This window comes from Microtus pennsylvanicus, chromosome 8 (genome assembly GCF_037038515.1).
Source record: "Microtus pennsylvanicus isolate mMicPen1 chromosome 8, mMicPen1.hap1, whole genome shotgun sequence".
NCBI classification, from domain to species: domain Eukaryota; kingdom Metazoa; phylum Chordata; class Mammalia; order Rodentia; family Cricetidae; genus Microtus; species Microtus pennsylvanicus.
The window spans coordinates 45899249-45918120 of record NC_134586.1 but is presented as its reverse complement, the minus strand read 5'-3'; the positions used below and the strand labels follow the sequence as shown (position 1 = coordinate 45918120).

Sequence of the window (18872 nt, the reverse complement as noted above, 5' to 3'; positions counted from 1 at the left end):
ATCTTTGGAATCCACATGGTGGAAGGCAAAATCTGACTCCTGAAAGTTGTCCTCTGAGCTCCAATTTCAAACACACATATGTACATATGCATAGTAACTAAACACACACACACATGCACAATAACTAAACACACACACACGCACAGTAACTAAACACACGCACACATACATGCACAGTAACTAAATAAGCAAAAGTAAAAATAATGAAAATTCCCAGTAGCATTGAGCATGGAGAAAATAAGAACACTTACCTACTACTGGTGTAAACTGGTCCTTCCAAGCTATGAGAGAAAACAATTCCACAATCTGGTAAAATATTAAACATGTCCTTACCACACACTCAGCCATGCCACACTGATATTTACCTAGGATAAAGGAAACATGTATGCACACAGAGACTTGTACCCAAATGCTTTATTCAGAGTCCAAACACTGGCAGCAACTCACAAGTCGAACAGCGGGTGAATGGACAAATCCATCCCAAGAAACTGTCTCCGCACTGAGAAGACGACACACAAGACTTGGCATACAACGGCACACACATTGATCTCAGCAATTATGTGAGAGGAAGCCGAGCAAGGTGCACACTGCATGCTTTGCTTTCTGTGCGGTGCAGGCAGTGCAAGCTACCGGGCTATGACACAGCAGATCAGTGGGCGCTCTGGGGATGTCGCTCAGGGGACACAGGTGGGTGGCATCTGGCTGGGAGAAAGGATGTCAAATGGTTCAAAGACAGCTGGAGCTGAGGGGGAAATTCACCACCCTGGTCGCAGTGAGCATTTCACCGGTGTGCTCACGTTAGTATCTCACCCAGTGCACAGCTGAAATGTGAGTACTGCCTGTCAGCTGTGCCGCTACAGCTAGAGCAGCACTTCTCAACCTATGGGTCTCGACCCTTTGGGGGCTGAAGAGCAGGTATAATGCATATCAGGTATTTATACTGCGATTCAGAACAGTAGCAAAATTACAGTAATGAAGTAGCAACAGAAAAGTTTTATGGCTGGGGTCACCACAACGCAAAGGACTACATGAGAGTCGCAGCAGTAGGGAGGCTGGGGAATCACTGTCTAGAGCTTTTCCTAGTAGAACTTTGGTCTTCATTTTAAAATATTACTTGCACCCTGGAAAGAATCCTTTAGGTTTTATTTTTTAAGTTGTAAGGTATAAAAATTAAAGGTATAACTGTTAGCTCACTAAAAAGCACTATCCTATATAGACAAGGGAAAAAGTACACAGTGGAAATGGGAAAGTCCATGCCTACATGAGAGCAGCCATGAGCCAACCATTGAGTCAATCATGAGGCTCTTGTCCCCTCCCCTCTCCATCCTGCATACAGCTGTGGCTCCCAGCATCGTCACCAGGTGTGGAAACCTGAAGCACGGTCCTCATCTCTTCTCCAACTTCCTCTATCAGAGGAGCCCGGGCAGAGACCAGTGTCTGCCCTTGACTGACGTCACACCCCTGGCTGGCCACGTGTCTGCAGAGCTCTCTATCCTGGATGAGCAGGGTGCTGTCTGCTTCCAGAGAAGTGAGCAGTGAGGCCCGAGGTCCAACAAGCTCCTCTTGCTCTGAAGCTGAGTCTTCCGTGTCAGACGATGTGGTGCTATCCGAGTCACTGGGCTCAGGACTGGAGCCTGCAGCCGGCTGCCCGGGGCCGCACGGAGCTGCCCTTCCAGCAGCTTCTTCCTCCTGCACAAGAAGTGCGGCAGCTTCCAGTTCTTGCAGCTCCAGTCCCAGCTGGGCCTTGCTGAGGGAGACTGCTTTCAAGGCGTCCGCGAGGGCAGTCAACTTTTTGGACCTTGAAAATTAGAGTAAGAAGAAAAATTAGATGTGCTCATGAATCAGACTAGTGACAACAGCAAACAAAACATCACGAAGCTGGTGCAAACCCCAAACACAAGTCCCAGATGTGTGTGAGAGAAAGAGAAGGCGGACAAGCAGTGGAGGCAGGCGATTTTCTATGACTTCAGAATGCAGATAGCCTTCTCTCACCCACAGGACAGAAGCTATGGGAACTAAGGGAAACCCCCATCAAAGGGCTAGAGCTAAGGTGGGAAAAATATGTCCAACTTGCATCACAGACGAGGGCCTAATCCAGAGGAAGTTTTGGAAAGCATACATAATTCTAAGACATAACAATCCAACAGAAAACGGGACAAATGACACAAGCATGAAGGAGCCTTAGTGTTGCTTAGTGTTAAATCAACGAGGAAAGCAATACCCGCTAATTAAAAATGTTCAAACTTCGGGGCTGGTGAGATGGTTCAGTGAGTAAAGGCACCCACTGGCAAGCCAGATGACCTGAGTACCATCCTCCAGATACACAGGGTGTAAGAAGTGACTCCTGCAAGATGTCCTGTGCTACACGGGCTCACACAACAAACAAACAACAAATGTAGCTTCGTTTCAGAAGAGCCGAAGTGAACAGAGAGCACTCCCGTGGAGGAGCTGCATGTTTCCGAGCCCCTCCCTCAGAACTGTCAGCGTGCCCATGAGCTTCCACACTGACAGACACGGTGGAGCAGATCCCGAGGATGGGCAGAGTGAGGGCGGCAGCATTGCTGACAGGAAAATCCAGCGCTTCAGTGGGCATCTCCAGAGAGCTAGGCAAGGGGAAAGGCCTGCCAAGGTAGAGAGGAGTCAAGACAAGCCAGTGGAGTAAGCTAATGACTCGGCAAAGGGCCAGCCTGCAGCTGGACTTTCACCACTACACAGTACACACAAAGCACAGCTGGGAACGCGTCAAGTAATCCAAATGACACCTGTCCCTATGATCACCTATGGAAACCTTTATTTTTCCAGAAAAAGTATCTTACTTTAAAATCATGTGTTCATTTGATCCATCACTAAGATGGCTTTTCTTTTTTCTTTTTTCTTTTTTCTTTTTTCTTTTTTTTTAAGGGGGAAGAATTTCCTGGGGATTAAACCTATGGCCTTATACATGCTAGATAAACTCTACCAATGAGCTACAACTGTGATCCTTGTTTCTTGATAAATGGTTCTGTTATACAACTCAAGGTGGTTTCACACTTATTTAGCCTCAAGTTCACTACCCTCCTGTCTCTAGCTCCTGAGTGGTGGGTTAGAAGTGTACCCTACCATGCTCAGCTTTTAGCTCCTATAGTCCCACATTCACTAGCTCAGGCTGGCTAGTATCCTGTTAGCACTGGGTTCTAACAGACACTCTGCAGTCTATACAAGTGTCATTCTGGATTACACCCCTCCTTCCCCGGTGCAGAGATAAAAAGTAATTATAACTTCAAAATAGCATGGGCTATTTTGATATAAGAGTTGGAGGAATAAAAATGGGGATCACTACAGATAAAAGAAAAAATGGGGACATTATTTGTGGAGAAAAAAACAAGTCATGTCAGGGCAGCCATTTTGTTCTTTCAAGCACAGGCAAAATTAATATTGGTTTTACTTTGCCATTCCTTGTAAATTCTAGAATCTATCTCTGTAATGGTACCACCATTTCAAAAATTAGGCCGTCTAAGGGAGTTGGTGACTCTTTTTGTCGCATTCAAAGCAGAACTGGCTAGTCCGCGTCAAAAAAGCTTTGTCAATGACATTAGATAGCCAGATTCTTACAAGTGCCAGCCATTCTGATATTCTCAGTGAACACACACTAGGTCCTGGTGCAGTTACATGTCTTTCATGTGTAAATGAGGAGCATGTCACATGCTCAGAATGCGTTTGTTTGTGAAGAGAATCAGTACTTAAGGGACTTGCCAAGGCAATCATAAAGTCACACTCCAAACTAGATTTCTCAGACGTTGCTACAATTGTAATCCTATCACAAAACTGTTAAAATAGTTTATTCTTTGTACAGTGACATAGCATCCCATTTGGAGGATTTTTTAAAAATTATAGGTTGTTGACAAGTTCTGGCAAATTAACTAGAGGGAAAGTGTAAAAGGAGCCGCTATAAGCACACACCTCTGACACAGCTAAACTGACATCATTCCTCTAATGACTTTGTATTTGGTGACTGCGTTTTTTGGGGTGGCGGTGTTAAAAAGAACCCACAGCCCATTAAATAGCCGAAGTTCAAAAAGAGTCCACAATACAACAGGGGGGCGAGATCACATAAATGAAAGCGTACATCCTGTTTCTCATTGTAGAGCTGTGTCTTGAGTGATCAATCAACTTTTCACCACTTCCTGCGATGGCAGGTCTATTGTAAATCTCATAGCAAACAACTAGGTTTCATTTCCTCTGCCCAAACCTAGGTCTGCCGGGCAGGATGCTCTGAGACTGGACTTCAGTGAGCCAATTAGAGATCGTTCATACTGGATGACAGTCTACTGGCTAATTCTGTTAGCACATCTCACCTTTTATAGGATTCTGTCCCTTGGTCCCCTACAACGTCTCAGGTTCAATCTGGAGCTAAGCAACACTTTTTCAAGGGCACTAATTCTGCCATGTCAGATTCCAGCCCACTGTAAATTTAGAAACATTTCTAAACTTCAGGGCCCTTTGCTTCAAACCCACATTCACACACACACACTTTAATTTTAAAAATTGCATTTATTTACTTAGTGCTTGGTTTGTACAGAGTAACTTCCTGTTCAGTTTCCCACTGGATTTTAAGGCACTCTGGGGGCATGATAATGAGAAACATCTAGTCCGTGGGTTAGTAGTTCCCTGAACTCCCCACTCTGGAGCTGCCCAGAACCCATAGGCTAGTGGTTCTTTCTTAGTTCTGCAGGCTGTGGGTGCGGAGTGAAGGTGGCCCCACTGCTATCCTTAGCTTCTGGCATGGCTGGAAGTGCTGGGACTCTGTGGCTTGTAGATGTACCATTCCAAGCTCAGCCCCCTCCATCCCTGCTGCTCTTTGTTAACTGCTCACATACAGAAACCTGAAGGCTGAGCAGCTGCAAGGAGGGACTTCCTGTTAACAGACAGACTCACTGAGAGTTCAATCCTATAGAATGGTCCTCTCTCATCCTACACTTATAGCTGAAGCCAGGGCTCCTTTGCTGCATGCTTGAATGAATGCCCCCGTGACTTCCACGGCATGACCCTACAGTTGCCAGGGAACTGTAACAGGGAACAGGCTCTTCCCTGTTACTTGCTCTCTTACAAATGCTTACCAGCTAGTTGTTGTGGCAGTAATCCAAATTATTTAATGTGAGAAAGAAAGTAAAAAACTGTAATGTGTGGCTGAGGAGACGGCTCAGTGGGTAAAGCACTCGCTGCATAAACACAAGCCCCTGAATCTGGCTTCCTAGCACCCATGTAAAAGCTGGGTGTGTCAGTAAGCACCTTTGATCCCACAGAAGGAGGCAGAAACAGTCAAAGCCTGGGGCTCTGCTGGTCAGCACATTTATCTAGAGAAAACAGAGAGCTCCAGGTTCAGTGAAAGATGCTTCCTCAAGAAGGAAAGTGGAGAACAAGTGAGGAGGGCTCCTGAGCTCTGCCTCTGGCCCACACACCCATGCCTGGTGAGCACATACGTGTACACACATTTCGGTGTCTTAGGGACATGTTAACTTGGCTGACGTCATGAGTTAGGAAAACAATCATGAGAACTGAGTGAGCCGTAAGCCGGGATCAAACCTTTCTCTACAGACTCGGCAGGGGCCGCTTCTCCAAGGTCCCGGGAGAAAAGAGTTTTCATCTTGGAATTTCACAAAGTATAGGGAGATCTTAAAAATCAGCAACAGATCTACACACTGCACACAGAGTTATAAGTATATAGCCATGTAACAATGGTAAAAATGAATTAAGTACTTTAGCAAGTGTTCTCAGGACACTCTTACACTCACTGTCTTTTTATTCCTTTAAGGCTCTATTATTTAAGAACGATGAATGCACAAACGTTCATCGTCTATGTATTTTTGGTCAGTGGATTCAAATGGGGAAGAGAATAAATCATCTAAGCGACATGGCCAGATCACGAGGGCAAGCAGCTCTAACAAGGAGGGACCACACCAAGGCGCCGTGGGAAGGGACAAGGCTCCTTTCTGCATAGGTTACAGAAGGGCTGTCACTTCCTGGGTCCCGTCCTGGGGGCAGGCTCTGCTCACAGGGATTATATCTCACTAGCCCATTCAGTCCCTACAGCTGCCCCAGTGAGTAAAGCTTCTCCAGGCTGCCAGTGAGGAATTTGAGCCCCATCCAGTATGGACGGAAGGAGAGAGGAAAGGGCACTGGGGGTGGTGGGGTGGAGGGGCACAGAGGAAAGCAGACTGATTTCTGGTACCAAGCGGGAAACCCGCTGACGATTTGTGAGTGGAACCAAACAGCTGGGCAAGTTCAACAAATGAAACCCACCTATCTTTGTAGGCTACAGAGGGTCTCTTGTCTAAGAGGAGACAGGGCTCTCCAGCCCCCTTCCTCTCCGCAACTACCCCATGGCCCCATGAAGCACAGCATGTGGATATGCCAGCCTTGAAGAACTCTGAAAACACCTCACATTTCACCTAACAGAAGGGGCTCAAAGTCATTAGTGATGGCTGTCTGAATCAGTTCCTCTATCAGTGGCCACCGACAAGACGGAGTCTGACAGTACTGCATGCTGAACCCTCACCTGAAGTGGAATAGGATCTTATGTAGACACAGGTTTGGCAGATGTCATCAAGCGACAAGGAGCCGAGGTCACACTGCATTATGACGAAGGCTCTAATTCACTGACTTCACACTGAAGGGTTCAGTGAATGCTTCCGTTCACGGCATCTTATAACCAACTGGCAAGGTAGAGGAAAGTGTGCCCACCTCTCCCCAGGATCCTCCACTCACAAGCCTCGTGCCAGGTACACTCCTAGCCATGTTCCCGTGGAGGGGTTAGTGCGGCCACGCTGTTCTGTGATCTGGTTTTTAAGATGCCCCCAAAAGATCTGCAGGGCCTGACGATCAGTCAGAATGCTCTCCTCATCATGTTGACTAAAGGAAGTCACAAAACAGTAGTTTCATTATTTCAGTCACACAAAGTTCAAAACCAGGCAAACCAGGCTAGTGAGAAGCAGCAATGCAGACACCAGGCGGGTGGTGCTAGGACAGCGCAGGGCAGCCTGCTGAGTGTTTCTGAGTCCCGTCTTAGGGCCAGGATAGTGGCTATATAATGCTTTAGCCTATTAAAACGCTCATTATGTATACTGAGAGTCTGCACAAACCTCAATAAAAATTAACTTGAGATACTTCTTCCCCCATTCCACTCCTTTAGTGATATATTATTTGTGTTTTAAGAAATAAATCTTGTCTGAAGACTAGAGGCAAAGCTAAAGCCACTAGAGGTCAGGTAATGGTGACACACACCTTTAATCCCAGGATTTGGGAGATAGAGGCAGGTAGATCTCTGAGTTCAAGGCCACCCTGGACCACACAAGATCAATGCAGAAACAAATCCAGGTGGTGGTGGCTCCTTTAATCCCAACACTAGAGGGAATATAAAATGGGAGGAGAGAGGCTCTGGCTGCTTAGTTTACTTGCAGTCGCCCAGCCTTGGTAGAGGGAAGACTTCTCTAGTACCTTGGCTGTTTTTCTTTTCTGGTTTTCTTGGTAGAGGGAAGACTTCTCTAGTACCTTGGCTGTTTTGCTTTTCTGGTTTTTGGATTGAACCCCAATTTCTGTCTCTGGGTCTTTATTACTGTACTACAGAAAAAAAAGCTTACTTTCTTAAAACTGATAGTGTATGCAATATAGTAGCTTGTGTATGTGTATGCACATGTGTGCCCATATGTATGTGCAGATATCAGAAAACACTGGTTGTCATTCCTCAGCTGCCATGCATCTTGTTATACTTAAAAGTTGCTTTTTTTTAAGATCTATGAGCGTTTTGCCTGTCTATATGTCTATGTACCACATGAATATCTGGTATTCATAGAGGCCAGAAAAGGATGTCAGAAAAGGGAGTTTGAATTGTTGTGAGGCACCATGTGGGTGCTGGGAACTGAATCCAGGTTTTCTGCAAGAGCAACTGTCTCTTAGCTGCTGAGCCATTTTTCTGGGCCCTTGTGTTTTCTTTTTTGACACATAGCATCTCATTGTCCTGGAGCTTATCAAGCAGTATAGGCTGGTTAGCTAACAAGTCCAGGAAACTGCTCCCTCCCACCTCTGCTTCCTCAGTACTGAAATTATGAGCACATGCCACTGACTCAGTTTTGTTTAAAAGGGTCCTGGGGACCTAACTCAGGTCCTCATGCTCATGAGACAAGCATTTTACAGGGCTATCTCCCCAGCACAGACAGCCCCCAAGGGTATAAGAGATAAACTATTTCACAAAGCACCTCCCAATCAAAGGCCACTCTATCAAATGCCCAGGTCTTTGTGTCACTGCTGTAAGAAGCAGGAGAAGATGAAAGCTGCCAGACTGCTCACTTCCATCCAGCACAGCTATGTGTTTTCCATGCAAGAGCCTGGTCTATCACACTTGTCTCTGTGAAACAGTACCTGCTCTAGCCATTCAAGTTAGAGGTTTTTTTCCAAATAAATTCTGAAATTCAAGGGATTACTTTGTCTAACAATATCTACCAGTATCAATATCTATCTAACTAGGTAGACATATAGACTCAAACATGTATTTTTATGTATTTCTAATGAAGCATTTATTCAGACTGTTCTTAAGTGTTTTTTTTTAATTTTTATTTTATGTGTATGAGTCTCTTGCCACTTGTGAGCCTGATGTCCACAGAGGCCAGAGGCTCTTAGCTACAGAGTCACCTCTCCGGCCCGTTTTGGAAGCTCCCTTTCCCAGTTTCCTTGTACCCTGTGCGATGGCCCTCAGGAGTCACATCCTCAGAGCATGGCACTGATTTTGCTCACACCAGCCACGCACTATAATCGCTGATGCCTGTATCTCTTCTAAACTACTACTTCCTCATGGAAAAGCTTCTACAGTAAGTCCCTACGTTAGGCTAAAGGTTGTCTATAACTTAGGTGAAAACAGACCTAGTTGATTTTCTGGATAGAAACTGAGCACAAAAGAGAACGAGGGAAACCATTATCTCAGCCACCAAGAGACCTGGAGTAAAGAGTTCCGCACGTACACGTGCAAAGTATTGGTAGCAGTCTGTGAGGAGCATCAAAGCTGACTCTTTGAGAATCGATGCTATTGTTAAATGTGCACAGTCCTAGATCCTGTCAACAGAACATGTAAATTGTCTACAACAGTTCTGAGGCTGGGAGTTGTCCCGTACTTTATTACAGTGATCATGAGACCGTCGAAGATTAAGACCCCACTAGTTGGCTGGACACTTCATCAAAACTCCAAGTTCACTTACTCTTCAAGACTCAAAGGACTCTTTTCTTTCTGGTTTTTCAAGACAGGGTTTCTCTGTGTTGCTTTGGAGCCCATCCTGGAACTCGCTCTGTAGACCAGGCTGGCCTCGAACTCACAAAGATCCGCCTGCCTCTGTCCCTCGAGTGTTGGGATTAAAGACATGTACCACCACTGCCCAGTGAGAAAGGACTCTCCTGTTATTAAAACTGGAGAGTTGCCAACACACTGCTGTCAGACCCAAACTGGTATCTACGTAATCACTGACTGCTAAAAATAAGAACGAGAGAATGGCTGATATATCACCTCACTAAGCTAGGGGTGCAAAGTACAACTTAAAACCTCACAGTCGAGACACTTACGGAAGGCAGTGCATGCTCCTTAGGACCTGGACGCTAAAGTTCATCATGGTTTGACTCAAATGATGGTGCTGAGATGCCTGCTGCTCAGGAGGGGCACAAGTGCTATTCCCTTCTTATGCCTTGTCTGAGAGGCCAGGTGGGTCTTCCCTTTGTGCCATCTCACGTTACAGAGAAAGCCAGGCCCACATGGAGCTGTTTGCAAAAAAGTAGGGAATGCGATCGGTTGGCAGGGAGCACAGAGCTTGGCTTTGATCACAGCTGCAGGCCCCACCTGCTTCAAAAGGCAGCAACCACACAGCTCTCCCATTCCCTTGCTTAAAACCACAAGAAATCAGCTGCGATAAGCTGACAGGGAAAACATTACACAGACTGCTGACCCTGCTGCAGGCAGGGAAGAGCTGCCTCTGCTTGGCTTTGATTTTCCTAAGCCTGAGCCTGAGGGAGAGACAATAGGACTTTCTTCTTGTCTAGTGCTCCCGATGGCAAGGTACATTCAGATGGAGCCTGGAGGAATACCAAGTGCAGAAGAAAGGGAAATAAATAAATAAACAAAACAAGAACACAGGCTAAATGCAGAGGCAAGCTGTCGTTAGCAGCCAGGAAGAAAGATCATAGCACTACTCAAAGGCAACCAGGTTTTACAGGCTTTTGCTAAAACACACAGGGCTGGAAGCCCTGGCAGTGATCTTTGTCATGTTGCTGTCCTGCTGTGTGAGGCAACTACGTATTATAAGTCTCGTGTGTGCATTTTTTGTTCCTATTGTTTAATGTTCATTCAAAGAATCAAACAGAGCAACAGAGCCTCTCCATGTCTGGCCAGGGAGCTGGACGCTGAGCAATCACAAGCAGCAGTTTTTCCTTCGGCACACAGACATTCAGGTTGCACCGTGTGTGCACTGCCTCTTTGAGGCTAATGGCCAGCCACACTGTGTCTTTAGACACAGCTCAAAATGAACCACCAGGCTGGCTGGTGCAACCTTGGTCTGGTTCCTCTAAACCCTTTAGAGTCCTGCTGTGGCTTCCAAAGCCCATTCCACTCTAATGTGGTCACTGCTGTCAACCAGGTGCCACAGGACCAAGTGCCCTGGATTTGCTAGGCCCTGGCAATGCACAAGTGCCAGAAGCTTGCCCAGTCTCAGGAAACTGTATCCAGTATCAGAGCTCCCACCCTCCAGGCCAAGGCTACAGACTGTGGCCCACGGAAACCAGACAGATGGAGTCTCATGGGCAGGTGGGGTCTGGACAGAATGGAAAGCACTTGTACCTCATAATAGAGACAGCTGGCCCCAGCTCCAGCCAACTGTTACCACGTGAGCATGGGCCAGCAACTGCCAAACTCCATGATTCAAGAGCAGCTATAAACCCAAACTTTTGCATAAACTCTTCCAATTTTTAAGTGTTAAAATCAATTTAAAGTTTCTAGAAACATAGGGAGAGAAACCAAATGTGACCCAAGGCAACTAGCCTGCAACCTTTACAATTACTTAGCTTCATCTTCTCAATTCCCTGCCATTTTCTGGGTGCCACAGCATGATTGCCCTAACTTTCATGACACGCTACACGTGCTGTCCCTGCCTAGCTCATCTCCCCTTTCCTTGCTGTGCAAGGTCACACCCAACTATCTTCAGTTCTCTCTTCAAGACCGCTCTCCACTAAGCCCAGTGCGCTAGGCTGAGTGCCTGTTCCTGTTGTAGGCAGTGAGCTGGGGTCACCCACAAGTTCTCTAGCTCTGCTTTCTGTATATCTTGTCTCCCCAACTAGAACACATGTTCTGTAACAAACACTGCTTCAGATACTCTACCAACAGAATGCAGAGATTGTCTGGGGTTCTGGGCTCTGGAACACTACAGAGGGACTGGCTGACTACAGCTAGATAGTAAAGACCTCAGGCCTTGACATCAAACAGGCCTGGGTTGCTTGATCTCTCTGAGCCTCAATTTCTATACTTTTAACCTAGGGCTATAATAAAATGGGACATAGCCCAAATGCTTATGCAGCCCATGAGAGGAAGAAAGGATGTATACAAAGCCCGGAGCCCAATGCCTGGCATGCAGCAAGCACTTGATAAATGCTAGCTGTTACCATTACGACTGCTCCCACTGCTAAGCCAGCATGGCAGCAGTACAGCTTGGTAGTTAGCATGCATTTATTGACCTCTTACACGGTATGCCTCACTCCCTATTTTAGAGATGGCTGAAGAGCGGAGGTCAAGTGGCTAGTCTATGGAGACGGCAGAGGTCTGAGGACTGACAAGCTGGCTCAGAGCTCACACTGTCCATGATGTTCATGGCCTTGCTACCATATTCACAGTGGCAGGGGTAACTTTGTGACCTCTGTCTTCCCAGACTAAGAGCTGGACTGGCTTAGCTGTTCATGGCTTATACATCAAGAGCCTAAGGGCTACTCTAGACCTGACTAGCTTAGAAGTCTCAGGACGGAGGAGTCTGCTTCTCTGTCAGCCTGACTTGGGCTCTTGGTTTCTTGGATAAACTAAGAATGATAAGAAAAGGGAAACATACTTAGAAACTACCGCAATGTTACAGCTATCATGTGGACCGAAAACTGTACTCACTTAAAAGTGGCTTCTAGACATAAAGCAAGAAAAACCAACCTACAGTTCATAACCCCAGACAATCTAGACAACAAAGAAGACCCTGAGAGATATACATGGATCTACACAGGAAGGAGGAAAAGACAAGATCTCCTGAGTAAATTGGGAGCATGGGGGTCTCGGGAGAGGGTAGAAGGGGGTGGGGGGAGGAAGGAAGGGGAGAGGAGAAAAATGTAGAGCTCAATTTAAACAAAAAAACCTGTGACAGACATTAACTGGCAAAGATGTCTCTCTGGTCACACAAAACAACTGGAAAGGAACCACAGTGCTGGGTCTCCCCATTATCCGAGAAGATAGCAAAGAGGTGTGTCTTGTCTGGCTTTCAGAGAGGCAAAGAAAAGATGAGACCATAGTCCAGAAGTGGTGATCCCCAGGAGTTGCTGGAAGTCACAAAGGTGAGGCCACCTATTGGGCTAGCCTAAACCCAGGAACGCTGCATATGACAATCATCTATGGTCTCTTGATGGGGAAGACTGGAGCATGGACTCTGACCATAAAGCTGACTAGGCTCACGTGTGACTTGACAGAGACTGAACTTAGCTTAGCAGAAGGCAGTCTATTCCGATTTCAGTTTTCCTTTTTCTATATTCCACCGGCATCTTGGGTAAAACACAATGTTAATTCTAACTCCGTCACATAAAAAACTCTCTCAATTCTTCAGTCTTCCAATGCCTGTATTTACGCCTAGCATACAGTAGTGCTCTACAAAAGATTACTAGTACATCTGCAAAGTCACATTTATAATGGGACCTACCTGGACAATAGAGTCTACTTCCAAAAAGACTATATGGAATGGCATGCTAACCCAGATCCAACAAGGGAAACTTAACAGGGACAGAATGCTGGCGTACGAAAGAGTTCCACAATAGCCCGAAATGGAGTATAACAAAGGTTTATTTATATGGGGATAAACTTACAGAAAAAGTAGTGATCCACAGTCCTCTGTGGGCGCTGGGTACTAGAACCAAATCCAGCAGCCAAGAGGCCTGCACACACTTTTTGTCTGCATTTATAGTACATGAGACCACACCCAAAGTGGGCTGGTATAAAGGCTATTGCTAAAGGAGTTACTACAGCAAACAGAGGCAAAGCCCCCAACAGCTGGACCAGCAGATGAATTGTGTTTAAGAGCAGCATCTTACCCAGACAGGAGGATTTTAGGAGTCTGGCTAAACTGCAAAGTAAAAACAAACAGAATGTTAAAGTTCCCAACATAAACAGATGAACTCCTGGTCTCTGCTGAGAAAGTTTTGCTCACCACAAAATGAGAGCAACTGCCCCTCTAGAGAGAGGCCAAGCCTGGAATGTCACACTCACTCTCGAGAATACTTTTAAGAAGCCTGACTGAAAAGGGCCACGGGGTTCTGACAAAGTAGAGCTTGCTAGAGTAAGGTCAGGGTGGGCAAAAGGTTGGAAATGTGGGACCTGGAAGAGTGATCTAACGGCCGAGGAAAATGGTTTCAATACGGTGTGAAACTGGCTGCATCACAAAGGACCATCACAAGGCATCAAAAGGAGATTTTTTTTTTCTGTCCCACACTAAGTGGCTTTTCTGATACGAGACAGAAACTCTGGATTTTTCTTTTAGTAACATGCTTGGTCTAGAGGAAGAGAGAACCACACTCCAACTCCAAAGCCAGCTTTGACTTTTAATTGAATTGGAACTACAACTTTTCTGAGAATTGAAGAGATATAGGTGTTTTGGTAGTGAGATCTAATATGTGACAAGTACCAGGGCTCAGTTCTTTGAGTTTTTATTGGAATGTGAAAAGGCCAGGGTGACATGAGGGATGAGAGTGGAGGAAGGTACTGCATAGAACTGTATCTTTATTGGAAGTGTAGGGAGTTGCTAAGATCGTGTTTTTTTGGTAAGTGATTGTCAGTAGTTCCTATGAATCCTGCAACCATTTCCTGGAATGAGATAGAGTCTGCCCAGAGGGACTGGGTAGTCTTTAAAGAAAAGGGAAATACAAGTTTATATGGCTCTTGTCCATATGTGCTTCATGCCAGCATCCATGCCTTAAGGTCAAGTTGGAAGGACTGATCAAACTTAGAGGTGATTTTGCACCGATCAGAATTTGCTTTATGTATCCATAATAGGGGCCCAAATTGCCATAACAGTCCCCAAAACCCCTGGATGTCCAGAGGATCATTGCCAACAAGGGCTTCTGAGGGTCATGGCACTGCAGGCTGGAGGTAGCTAGGATGGCCACGACCTTCTGTAGTTGATCTCTAGCCTCCTGAGTAAGCCTAACTTTGATGGATGGGCAGGTGGGGCCCTCCAACAATGAAAAGGTGTCTCCTCTCTTGATTGGGAATGTGCAGAATGGGCCACATAATTGTAATTCTGAGAATGAGTACAATTCCTTCATTTCCAATTTAAAGGAAAGGGAGCAAACCTGCTTAGCAGTGGAAAATCCTAAAAAGTCAAAGGGGGGGGGGTACCATTTGAACCTTATCTGGCACCACATCAGATGTAATGATGGATGTGAGGTCTTTGTCTTTTAACACTTTTTTAACAGTCCTTTGCAGATGTGCCAGAAGGAGATCAACCATGTAATGAGTTAAGAGGATGTCCTTAGGAATATTCACCAAGGCCTGAGAAACATATAATTGACATATTGTGGGGTTATTTTTCATTCCCTGGGATAATACAGTCCATTGATATCTTTTGGCTCACTTATTCATATTAGGCCCCCATACTGTAAAGGCAAAGCAATCTCTATCCTGTGGTACTAGGGGAATTTGAAAAAAACAATCCTTCATATCTAAAACTAAAATATAATAAGATGAGGGAATAGCACTAGGGTGTGGGAGGCCTGGTTGCATGGACTCCATTTTTTTCCATGTGATCATTAACTGCATGGAGATCCTGCAGGAGGCGGTAATGTCCCGGTCTCTTTGGAATAACAGATATGGGGTATTATGTTTACTTGTAGTTGGTTCTGTGTGCCCCATCTTTAGCTGATATACAACCAATTTCTTTAGGATTGACAACTTTGGTTAAATTATAGGCCACTATTCCACCTAAAGCCCTCATTTGAGAGCCTTGTCAGTGGAATGAGGCTAGGAGGCTCGATTGTGGTGGATTTCTGAGGGACAGTAACCCTTAGAATTGGGGTTGCAATTTATGTGTAGGATTATGATTTGCCAAACCTGTCTTTTCATGGGACTGAAGGTTATCAAAGAAAACTCTATCATCAGTAGTTAGGACAGCACTTATATCCTGAAGGATGTCTCAGCCCCAGAGGTTTCTTGGTACCGTAGAAATAATAGGGAGAATGGCTCCCTTTTTACCATCGAGGTCTCTCCAGTGGACCGGATGGGTGATCAGTTTTGAATCTTGTTGACCTCCTACTCCAGGTCTAAATTTCCAGTGGGGGAAACAGAGTGCCTCCCTTTCTGTTAATATGGTGGCATCCGCACCAGTGTCCACCAAGCCTCTGACAGCTTGTCCATCAAGATAGGCAGTCAGCACTGGGAAGCCTGGTTGTATGTCAACTTGACACAAGCTAGTTATCTGAAAAGAGGGCTATTGTCAGTTGAGACGATACCTCCATAAGATCCAGATAAGGCATTTTCTTAGTGATTGAATGGGGGATCTATAGAAACAAACCATGAGAAGCAAGTTAGTAAGCAGCACCCCTTCCTGGCCTCTGCATCAGCTCCTGCCTGTAGATTTCTGCACTGTTGTGAGTGCCTGACCCGACTTTTCTTCCGTGATGGACTGCCATGTGGAAATGAAAGCCAAATAAACTCTTTCCTCCCAACTTGACTTTGTGGTGTTTCATCACAGCAATAGAAACCCTAACTAGGACATCTTACAACTAGACTTGAGACTTGGGGGAGCTGTGGCTTCATCTTGAGGCCAGGATTGTCCAGCTTTCATGTCTTACCTCTGGAAGCAGCATCTGAGTTTTCAGGCTCTGGCTACTCCCAGGGTTCCACTGGGCTCGCCTCTCTGCCTTTCCCAGCATCCTTTCACTTCCTCCTTGGCATCCTGAGCCTTTCTTCTGTTTCTGTCTTCATAATAATTAGTTTCCTCTCATTTGTGACTTCTTGCTCTCAGAGAGGCAGTTTCTCCTCTTCTGTCTTACTCGGAAGTCACATTATCATCTTGAATTCAGTTTTGATAGATTCTCTTTCTCTAGAAATTTGTGTGTTTCCCCTGATTTTCAACTTTTCTGGCTTAAAGTTGTTTTCCCCGTTATATATGTCTTCTCCGCATGTCTGAAATACCTGTAATTGCTCTCATTTTGTTCTTGTTTATAAGATAAGCTTCGAGAAAGAAGGTGTATTGTGTTGTTTATCAGTGCTTTTTCTGCTAATCCTGTCTGTTTTTGTTTCTCTTCTATGTAATTGTTTTTGGCTTTTATCTGTGTCTTCCTGGGGGTTTATTCTGCTTTATGTTCCTCCTTGGCTTGTAATACCAACACTTACTAAGCCATTACTAGGGAGCCCTGTTTTATTTAAGACTGTATGTTTCCTTCTAGCTGTCTGCTTTATAGTTACTGCATAGATTTTGAAGTCACTGAATTCTCATCATTATTCAATTCTAAATATTTTCTGGTTTTACTTTGTGTGGGTTTCCCTTTCCAGAAATACTGATTTTTAGAATGCCATGTTTGCAGTTCTGTTCCTGTCAAAGAATTGCGTTATTTTTTGGAAATTGGTTGAGGTTAATTTTATATCTAGCATATAGTCAGTTTTTGTGAATTTTCAGCTTTATTCAAAACAGTGTCTATTTTCTGTTTGCTAGCTGCTGTGCTCTGTATGTCTAACACACAAATGAGCAGCTTGTCAGTTGGATGATTTGATTTCTTTTATCTTTACTGATTTGGCTGTTTTACCTGCCGGGTTGGAAGAGGTATGTGAAGTCTGCTACTGTGTTGGCAATCTTGTCAGCTCTTACCTTATGGAGAGACATGTTATTGGTGATAATAGTTTATAATTGTTACAGCTCTCTGAGCTAAATGTTCATTATGTGGTGATCTATCACTAATAGCTTTTGTCTTAATGTTTGTTTCATCTGCTAGTAGTATGGCTGAGTCAACTCTATTTTTCTTCTTATATGTGAGGCTGAGACTTGCTATGTAGCCCAAGCTGGCTTTGAACTTGTGATGCTCCTCCTGCCTTAGCCTCCCTGTTGCTGGGATTACAAACATGTGCATCATGTCCCGTTCCATTTCTTTTAATTACTGTTTACCTGATTTGTTTTCTTTTTGTTCTTAATGATTTTATTTTTTGTAAACATTGTTTCAGTAAACTTTAGACAACTGATTTTTAGTAAATTCAAATATCGTTTCAAAATCTTACTTTTTGTGTATGTGAAAATTATACTTCAAACAAGTCCATTTATAACCTGGGACTCTAGATGTTCTGGGCTTTGGTCCTCATTACATAGGTTATGGTGTTTGGCTCCTCTCAGTCTTGTGTTCCTGTCTTTGATTCCCAGCTCCATATTGAATCAATCACCAACTCCTTTGAATTCTTCCTCTCTTTCATGTAGATCCCTTCTTTAGGTCCCCATACCTCTCCCTTAACACAGGTCTGTATGTCTTGCTTCCTGCTGAAGTGCCCTCTCTGCTTTCCTTCCTGCCATGGTTTGTCCCCTATGTCTTTTCCATAATAATGCCAACCTGGCCATTTGAAATGACATTTTTACCATAATTGTCTTGGTTTTGGGGGGGTATCTGTAATTCCTCTTCTCCATAGTGTAAAAGCTTAAGTGAGTTGCTCTTCCATGTCCACTGCCTCATTATCTAAGCCAGATGTGTCTATCCCACTGCCTACAGTAGCGTGTGGTCAAGGATATCTATAAACATGTCTCAACACAAAATTCAGAAGCTACTTTTAAAAATTTCGTTTATGTATCTTGATTTCATGAACTTTGTAGATGATGACATCATATTGCAATATCAAAGCTTAGACTCTAAGCTTTGTTCCTTGGTTCTGGTAGACACCCTCTTTCCTACTATGGAGATATAGTCAGCATCTCACAAATTGGCCACAGCTTTTGCTATCCATCACCCTTGGATCTTCTATTCTCTCTACCAGAAAGGCCGCATTTTGTCTTAACTTTCTCTGACAACCCAGCAAAATCATCTCCCTGCTGTAAGACTTGAAGCTAATGCTGGCACTACTTTCCCTAGTAAGATTTCCCATACCACTGGCATACCCTACCATCCATAGAGATAAGCCATTGTGGAGGGGACTAACAGAGCTCTTAAGGAGCTTTGGCCAAGGTTATCTCACAAGAGGCTAGGAGAAATCTTCATCTGGCCTTAACAGAGGTCCTTTTCCATACAAACTTTCTCAGTTTTGATGACAAGGGGTTCAGTCCAGCTTACAAGCACTAGGTATCTCTGTTAAGGAACATACCCCTGCCCCTGGTGAGTTGGAGAGATCATATCTCCCTCCAATGGCAGCCTCTAGTCCCCCTGCCAACCTGTGGGAGAGGGTATACTTGTGTTTTTCCTCAGACTGCCAATATGGATCCTGGTAAGAGATGTATGCCCAGCCATGGATCAGCTTGCTTCCACCAAGGAAGGAATAATCCAGAATGGGTAATGTATATGCTCCCCTTTCTTGCTCTCATTGCCCCCTCTAACAAATTAATTTAAGGCAGAGGTTATGGCCTTTGACTCATTTATTTTGAAAAAATTTGAAATAATATGAA

The 18872-nt window shown here is 44.8% G+C and overlaps 1 protein-coding gene across 3 annotated transcripts in view; it reads right to left on the bottom strand.

Moving 5' to 3' along the window:
* Nucleotides 1–394: 394 nt before the first annotated feature.
* Nucleotides 395–18872, bottom strand: part of Shq1 (SHQ1, H/ACA ribonucleoprotein assembly factor) — a 106894-nt gene continuing 88416 nt past the window's right edge. Inside the window, exon 11 of one of the 3 annotated variants that reach the window (XM_075983340.1) lies at nucleotides 395–1798. In XM_075983340.1, coding sequence (XP_075839455.1) covers nucleotides 1291–1798 — 508 coding nt within the window. In that variant the 3' untranslated portion in view covers nucleotides 395–1290. The remainder of the gene's footprint in view (nucleotides 1799–18872) is intronic. The other 2 variants (XM_075983338.1, XM_075983341.1) reach the window with 2 other exon arrangements.